The sequence below is a fragment of the Halyomorpha halys genome, unplaced genomic scaffold (genome assembly GCF_000696795.3).
Source record: "Halyomorpha halys isolate HHAL.00 unplaced genomic scaffold, Hhal_1.1 Scaffold637.1, whole genome shotgun sequence".
Classification (NCBI taxonomy): Eukaryota; Metazoa; Arthropoda; class Insecta; order Hemiptera; family Pentatomidae; genus Halyomorpha; species Halyomorpha halys.
Genome location: NW_027115727.1, coordinates 355,834 through 365,225, shown reverse-complemented (window position 1 = coordinate 365,225; position 9,392 = coordinate 355,834). Strand labels below are relative to the sequence as shown.

General features: G+C 37.8%; 1 protein-coding gene across 1 annotated transcript in view; it reads right to left on the bottom strand.

Moving 5' to 3' along the window:
- Positions 1-2,161: 2,161 nt before the first annotated feature.
- The window catches only part of LOC106684975 (uncharacterized), a 58,264-nt gene continuing 51,033 nt past the window's right edge, over positions 2,162-9,392 (bottom strand). Inside the window, exon 11 of the mRNA XM_067052749.1 lies at positions 2,162-6,224. Coding sequence (XP_066908850.1) covers positions 2,199-6,224 — 4,026 coding nt within the window. The 3' untranslated portion in view covers positions 2,162-2,198. The remainder of the gene's footprint in view (positions 6,225-9,392) is intronic.

The following is a 9,392-nucleotide window of genomic DNA, read 5'->3' as shown; positions in this document are numbered from 1 at the left end:
TTTTTTTAGTATGTATGAGATCATTCATCAATATTACCTATTGCCCACAACTGTGTGGCAGATTGTAATATCTATCAATAAATAAATCTATCAATCTTTAAAAAAAAAAAACTACCCCAGCTGTTTATCACGACAAAAAATCAAGCACTCACGTCTACATCAGTAATCTATCCCCAAACTAAAACTGGACTGTCTCGCTCACTCACTCCAAAATCTGAATTACACTAAAAAAAAATACTTAAGCATTTTTCCTGCCCCTGAAAATATTTCCCAAATATGTCCGCTTGAGAATGTCTCTCGTCACTTTGAATAGTAATTATGATGTCGGTAATTTTTGCTGTGCCAAATGTAATGTTTTTTCACAGAATATATGTTTTTGAAACCCTTAAGTTCCTAAATATTCTTTATTTTGATTCAAAACGTAGTTAATTATTAATTTAAAAGTGTCCAAGGCCGATAATGACTGGGCATATGATATTAGACTTTATTATTTTAGTGAAGTCACAATTCAATTCAATTTAGCCTTAAAGGCTAGATGTAGAGAAGGCTGTAGTGTATGTTGCTTCACATGGAGTTGTTGAGTTCACTATCCATGAGGGATTCCAGCGATCTTGGAAAAAACAAATGAATGTGGCTGACTGGTTTACACAACTCATTCTAACGATCGATTTTCACGCTCTTAGTGAAGAGAGATCAACATTTAACAGTTGCTAAGGTTTGGAACAGGCTTAAAATGGCGTGAAGTACCTATCTTAGTTCAAACATCGCATGGCGAAGTGTTGGCTTTCATGAGACGCTTCATGGTGGGGTTAAATTCCTGCCTGTAAAGGCATCGGATTTGTCCACTGGCGAGTCTCCGTTTTTAGCACTCAGACGGTCTAGCACCAGTGATTCCTAACCTTTTTGTGGTCGCGGAACGCTTCAAACAGTAATAAGAAAATTGCGCAACACCAACAGTAACACTTGATTGAAACTATTAAAGTAATCTGTCTAAATTAAAGTAAGCCCCGTATACGAAAGGATAGATTTTTCAAAAAAGTTTAACAATATTTTATACAGTATAAATATATTGCTTATGCTTCTTTTATATGGGTTTTATCTCCGTAAGAGTGGAAGATTGCCGATTTGAGAGTACTCTAAAAGGGAGGTGGCATGGATAAGCAACTCTTTAAGTGATTGAGATCATTCTATCCTGATATCATCTATTCACATTATAGATACAGCAAGGTATCCACAGCTGTAAGGATCTACCGAAATAAGGGTGCACCATGAGAAAGCGGAGTATTATATACCTAATGCTACTTCTGTGACATATCGATAACATATAGTGATCAAATATGTTCCATCAACTTGTTTGATATAATAAGAGGTCACCTATAGTGTTTGAGGGTATAAAGAAGAATGAGGCTAAGCTGTTAATATTCTAAGAATTCAAGCAGAGTGTGGAGAGGAGATGCCCACAATGCTGTTTCCTAAGTCCTGAACTTTGGAGGTTAGTTTCTTAGATTTACTGTTTAAATACCATTATAGGTATATAAGATGTATAAAATAATTACTTGCCATACTTTTTATTTGTGGAACATTTTTGTGTTTTGAACATTGTATGCCTACCGGATGTCGTTATGTACTATATTCTAAAATTATTTTATCAAAATACATATTTGAATTACTTGACAATTTAATTTCTTAAAAAATGGAAGGCGTTCTTGGAACAATAGACGCCATGGAAGCAATATATTTGCTCTTCACTTTGACGCAAAACCCACACATTACGTGGGTTGACATAAAATAATTGAATCACATGAGAATTACACTTTTGGACTGGTTAACTCGATCTTCCAATTTGAATCCGAAAGGGCGTTTTTATGAAAGAAAAACATGTCAGACACTCTTAACCTCTTCCTAGTAAGTTAAATAAACCCCATTCTAATTTCTTTTTAATTGTAATTAAAATGTAATTTCTTAAATACCCGACAGATTAGGGGCCTATACATACATGTATAAGTATGTATATATACTAGATGTATGGAGGAAAAATGACACTCTGTAATTATTGTTTATTTTTATGCTATTTGGTTACCATCTTTCACTGAATACAGCATTTAAAATAGTGATCTAAGAACGTTTGAAATTAGATAAAGTTGGATTCGATTACTGGATTTATTCTAATATAAAGGTATTGTGATTACGATAATGTACTACTTTTGATTTCCCTTCTTGAAATCCATAGCACGCCTATTGCCGTAACAAGCTTTTCTTTTGACCCATTCAAAATATTTATACCACTCGTAAGGGTCGAACTTAAATTTTCCATATTTTTCATGTCTAAAACGTTTTCGGCGAAAACTATCGTTCCCTAATACGGACTCTTCCGTGGGGTGATTTTCTTCAACTTTTTCAGCTATTTCCATGAGTATATCATTACTGTTGGGATCTTGTTGTAAGCATTCTTTTTCATACCTCAACAATTGTTTAAAGTTTTCAATTTCATTTCTCACTTCTTCCTTTAGTTTTAATAAGTCGTTACCTTTTAACTTTTGGTAAGTATCGTTATACTTTGATAAAAATAACTTTTCGTAAAAGGAATCTGACTCTACAGTTCTCTTGTTTTCTGACTCACTTGAGAGGGTCTGGTCCGAATCCGAGGAAAGAGAACCAATGTCCATATCTTCGGTCCCTCTTCTACTTGGATCAAATTGCTTTTTATCAAGTTTTTCAAAAAGTTCCTTTCTAAAGTTTGCTATTGAGGTAAACATGAGGGATTGAGCGTCGCGCTCTTTTATGACAGGTAAATGCCGTAGATAGTAAATAGGATGATACTCAGGAACATAATGTTTTGAATAGTCGTGGCATTTAAATAATAAATTAGAAAATTTGAGATCCATAAATGTATCAAATATATTTTCTAATTTCTTCTGTGGCTTTCGCCAACATATTTCACCACCATATTTCATTCTTAAGGAATATACTTCTCTCTTTTCTTTTTTTTGAAGCTGAATTCTCACATTAGATTCTATAATATGTGGAATACGACTTTTCATATCTTCCCTAGTTTGGAAGTAAGTTCTCCTAAATTTTGTACCGTAAGAAGTTGATGAAGAATCATTATCAGTCGATACTTTAATCCAACGCGAACGCTTAGAATATTTATATCGGTTGATATATTTTATTACAGATTTCCTAGAATTTCTATGGAAATTATTTGAGTTTACATAGAGTCCAGAAGAAAAATCGTTACTATTATTTGTTTCCAACTCAAATTGGGATGTTCTGATGGATGTGTGACGATTCTGTATAATAGAAATGATATTATCCTTATCATCAATGGCGTCAGGACTGATTAATTCCTTTAAATCTAAGTCTAGCGAAATCCTTCTTCCGTTATTGTTTTTATCTTTAGCATTTTTATCGACCTGAGATTCATCATCTCCTTCACATGTGCAACAACAATCGATTTCCCTTTCGACTAAATTTTCCCTGCTAGAATCTGATGAATAATCTAATTTGTGGGAGAAATCATCATCAGATTTATAATCATAATATTTGTAGTCATGAAGATCAAATAGCTCATTATTATCGAGGTATTTCCTATTTTTTGCCTGCTTCAAATCGAGACCATAAAAGTATTTTTCAATTCCAACTTTTGGCTTATCGCAATGTTCTACTAAAACCTTATTCATGAAATTGATATCCTGCCTCCTCCACGAAATGAATTGAGGCTGAAATTTCGATATCTTTTCGTGGTGTTGTTCAATAGCTTCGGTATATATTTCGAATTTCGAATTTAAAAACTTAGCTTCCTGTACTAATTTGTCTTTGCAAGGATATCTCAGCAATGGTTCCATTTTTACCATAATTCTTATTTTAGCATAAACTAAGAGTGCCAGTTCCAAATCTCTTTTCGAGATACCAAAAAGCCTGAGAGCGTAAAGACATTTCTTGACTACTTTTTCACAACCCTTAGCAGCCATTTTACCTGCTTGGATGGCATAACTATCCTTTTGTTGATGAAAATGTTCTACTTTAATGAATTTCCTTTGAATGATTTCATGGTACTTTGCAGTCCAGTCAGTCCCCAGTTTTAGAGTCCTATAGCCACCAAGGATCTTTTTGTTTTTGTTATTAATTAATACTCTTAATTTTTGATTGTATGTGCATTCATTAAGCTTCACTTCTGGTTTCAGTGGAGTTTTAGGTTTTTCGAATTCAAAAAGGTGTAAATTCGGGTCAGGTTTATCTTCGGGGAGCCAATGTACAACTTTGGAATTCAATACCATTTCAACATGGTCATTGAAATCATCCATCAAATTTCGAATATGAGCATCATACTTTCGCCAAACATTCATCGATTTTCTTATGCGATGACTATTTATTTTGCCCACTTTTAGGTTTTTGTACATTGAACGTATCACTAAAAAACATTTCCTTTTCCTATTTTTCCTACGTTTGGTTAATGTCTTAGGCCTCATCACTTGTTGTACTTTCCTTAATTCACTTATTAATGTTCTATACCGCCGTATAATTGTTTCTTGTATTGAGAGAAAATCATCATGGTACTTTTTTTGATTAGTTTTTTTTAGATTGTCAATACTGTTCCTATAAACCATCATAGGTGAGATATTTTCTTCATCACATAATGGATTATGACAGTCTCCATTTGTTTTATCTTTTCCTATTCTTTGTCTACTGGAACTTTTACTTCTAATGGCGTTTTGTCCTTTATATGCAAACATTTCTTGTTGAAACCCTGGATGGATATGTAATCTTTCCTGAAGTCTGTTATTAACAGTTCGAGCTAACGTAGTGTATGTTCGTCCAAGTCTCTTAGCCCTAAACCTTAGCTTTCTTTTGTCTCGAATGCTTTTATTAACTTTAGTCAGTTTACAAAAGGTGTTCTTCTTTTTGCTTATGAAAGCAATACATTTAAATACCACCTCTTTACACAACGCTCTTATAAAGATTGATTTTCTTAGTCGTGTAAATTGTAGTAAACGTTGAAAAACCTTTAAAAGATCGCGCGAATATATCAATCTTTTAAAACATTGTTCCTTTAATCTCTGTGCCGCAATCGCAACTTGAACAAGTCTGTAAAAAGACAATGGTGAAGTGCGATATGCGTTATAAGGCGTGTTGTTTGTGTTGTAGAAAAGATTACCGGGAACGGTGCTTAACTTTGCTAAATCGCGAGTAGGGACGTATTGAAAGAAGCTGTTTCCAAAATTTTCACATTCCCACATTTTGAATGTGAAATTTTTGATGACCCTATGCCTTAGCGTATTCACTCTTACGGCCGCCCTAGCAAGCTGTTCTAGTTTTGTTAGTTGACCCGATAAACGCTCGATAAAGGTATGTGGGTCACATTTATAGTCTCCTCTTGTGAGAACTCTATGTGCCAAACACCTGCAGTGTTCGCATGTGATATCGACATTTTTATCGAGCAAAGTAGCTTTTGCTACAGCTTTGCTTGATTTATGCAAAAGATAGCCGAATTTATTACGAAAAGTCTTTCCATACTTTTTCGAATTTAATATCTTTAATTTCAGACTTTTGTTCAGTCTGGTTACTCCTTTTATGAGCGGAATAACTGTTCCCAAAATATAAGCTTTATTTTTATCAATGTTGAGAAGACCATTTTTATGATACTCTTCCGCTGTTTCAGTTAGTAATAAAATTTCTTTTCTAGTCAGTTTTCCAATATAATGTATGTTCCCGTTTCCAATGCACATTACCGCAATCTCATCGTGCGTAAACGGGGAGTTTTTCTTGATGCTATATATCGGCGTTGTCCTCCATTCTATCCTGTTGGTGTGTTTTCTTTTATAATACTTAAATCGTCTCTTTATAAAGAATCGCCTAACCTTTTTTAATTTTCGTAACATTCTTTTTTCCCTCTTGGTTAGCATGTACAATCTGAGCAGTCGCCGTAAGTAGAATAACTCAGCTCGTTCCGACCTAGTCATCATTTGCTTATCTTTAAATAATCTTCGAAGATGCATTAGTCTTTTGAAACGTATTTTTCCCAAGGCGTCTGGTATTCGTTTTATATTTCGATGTATCTTCTTTTTTTCATCCTGGCTTGGAGGGAAATGATGATTTCTAAAAAACCTCACTTCCTCCTCATTATCGCTTGGTTGTGGTGAGTGACATATAGGTTGCTCCCAATGGCCTAATACTCCGCTATGTATTATTACTAATGATTTTATGAATGTGTACATGTCCCACTCCTGAAAAAGGGAAGCGTTATCAAAATTTTCATTGTTGTATTACCTGTAATAATTAAATACAATGGATTATATACTACACGAAGATAAAAGTAAAAAATAACACACACATATGGACACTTAGCTCGGAATTGTGTCGGAAAGGATAGAACATCCCTATGTCGAAACTGCGGTAAAGCAGGTCACAAAGCTAGTGATTGTGACCAGAAACCTCAGTGTGCATTGCATTATGTAGGGGAATGGAGATGCCGAGCACCCCAGCGGAAGTAGTATATGTCGATCATTGAAAACCATGACGCAAATCCAACAACATCGTAGATGAGAATATTCCAGTTGAATTTGAACCATTGCGAAGCTGCTCAGGATCTGCTTTACCTAACGGTACGGGAACAGCATATTGACGTCGCTATTCTCTGAGAACAATATAAAAATCTGGATGGCAACTCGTGGATATCCGAAGCCAGTGGTAAAGCTGTCATTTGGGTCTGTAATTCCCAAGCTATTCAGGAAGTGAATACTACATCGCACTCCGGCTTTGTATGGGCGAAGATCAACACGTGTACATCTTTAGCTGCTATGCCTATCCCAGCTTCACAATAGAAGATTCTGCGAATTTGTTGGATCGCATCTTAGAGGCTAGTTGCCATAATCCAAGTATCATAGCTGGTGATTGCAACGCATGGCCAACGGAATAGGGAAGTAGAATAACAAATCGACGAAGTGAAGTTCTCCTGGAAGCATTCGCACAACTAAATAATATGATCCTTATGAACACCGGAACAAACCCGACGTTCACAAGAGCTGGAAGATCATCCATCATCGATTTGACGTTTGTGAGTGGACGCATGCATCGGATCGCAACTTGGGAGGTTTGTAGATTTTATACAAACAGTGATCACCAGGTTATATTGATCACACTGCATATGGCTACAAGAAAGAAGAGCTGGCGATGGAGGACTAATGGCTGGAATATAAAAACTTTTGATGACGCTTCATTCACTTTAATGCTAGAGGATGAGTGTGAATTAAAAGGGTCAGCCGAGGAAAAGGCGCGTATATTGACCTCTTTTATATTTGGGGCTTGTGATCAGTTATGACCTGTTCAAATCCTGGGAAACATCATTCCTCAATGTACTGGTGGACGGATACTATTGACGATCTGCAACTTTTTGTAACTGATTGCAACCAAGCAAGAAGACCAGCAAGCGAGACGTCTGCCAGAGTTTTCTGTGTTGCAAGAAGAGTTCAAGAGAGCTAGAAGGAACCTCCGACAAGCCATTAAAGAAAGCAAACGACGGTGCTGGAGACAACTCTGTGATGAGGTTTTGTTTTGTTTTTTGTTTTTTTTTTTTACGAAGGTCGGTGGAAATCTTCAAAAGACACGGATAGGCCCGTACCTATCCGTGTGTGGGATTTTTACCCACTAAAACCACCGCCCTACACCTGTTCATTTCTCTCCACGGGACCGCCGCTAGGCATTACTTCATGGAGGGAAATGGCTGAGTGCCGCCTCGCCTTCTCCGCATGGTTTTACGTTTCCATGCTACTAACGCCTTCTAGCCCTCTTTTCCTCTCTCAACCTCTGGAGGGCTACTGTGGTGAATCTCTTCACTGCGTTCCAATGCTGGTGTGATAGTAGCATATAGGTCATCACGTTCTCTGGTCATCCACACTCTCTCCAATTCACTTCTTTCTGCTGCAAAGCGAATGCAAGTGAAAAACACGTGCTCCGCGGTTTCCTCGACAGTCTGACATCCAGGGCATTCTGCGGTGTTGTCCAGTTTGAAGCGGTACTGGTAGGCTCTAAAGCATCCATGTCCGGTCAACAATAGGCTTATGTAAAAATCCACCTAACCATGCTGGCGACCATACCACTAGCCCACATCGGGTATTAACCTGTGAGTCCACCTCCCGGAATCTGCAGCCTCCCAACGCTGCTGCCACTGGTCGATGGTTATTTTCCGCTCTTCTTCTCTGGAAAAGTGCAAGCGTCGTCCATAGTGCTTGCTTCTTTCTTCAACAAGCAGTTCCCCAGGTGGCATTCGAGCTATCACGTACACCGCTTCGTAGGAAACAGTTCGAAAAGCGCTAACTGTCCTTAAACAAACTCTGCGATAAACTGAAACCATCTGTCTCCTGTGTGATATGGTAGCCACCGCTTCTTTCCAAATCGGGGCTGCATATAACTAATGGAGGGGACAACAGTAGCTAGAAGCCTTCGGCTACTTTCTTTGGGACCTCCGACGTTTGGCATAATGCGTGACAAAAAGGATGCTACTTTAGCAGATTTAGTGCTAATATACTCTGCGTGAACATTAAAGCGGAGACGTGCATCGATCATGACTCCTAGGTATTTTAAGCTAGACTGGGAACGAATTTCGTGCCTACCAACCGTGACAGTGATAGACTCAGTCTGCTTCCTGCTGTGGCTCCCTCCGGGATTGTCAATTTGAATATTGCGTCGTACATGACGTTCCACAGAACAAGCCCAAATACCGAGCCCTGTGGGACACCACCAGTCACCTCATATCTTCTTTGGCCAATGTCTGAAAAGTAGAACAGAATTCTATCTTTGAAGTAGTTTGTAAGAACTCTCATCAGATAGGCTGGTTCCGCCATAGTCCGTAGGGCATCTATTATACAGGTCCATCTTGCAGTATTAAAGGCATTCTTAACGTCTAGCGTGATGATTGCTGCATAACACTTAGCACCTCTCCTCCACCTTGCTCCTGCAATTGCTGTGGGGGCCATCTCGACTACCAATCCAACAGCATCTATCGTGGATCGCTCTTTACGAAATTCGTATTGAGCACGCGAGAGGCCATTAACTCGCTCCGTGAACTCTTGTAGTCTGAGGGAAAGGATTTTCTCGAATGCATTACCCATGGTATCCAATAAGGAATTTGGAAGATAGGTTGATGGGTCTTCCAGTCTTCCCTTACTTTTTGGAATGACTGCGAGGCGCTGTCTCTTCCAAGGTTTCGGAATTGAGCCTTCACGAATGCACGAATTGAAGAGATCGATAAAAAGATCCGGCCGTTTCCTGAGAGCCACCTTCAGAGCTACATATGGAAATTCGTCCAATCCTGGTGCTTTGCCATGTTTTAGGTCCAAGGTAATGTCCTCTATCTCTTCCGTAATTTGTGGAAAGTCCGTTATATATATATATAT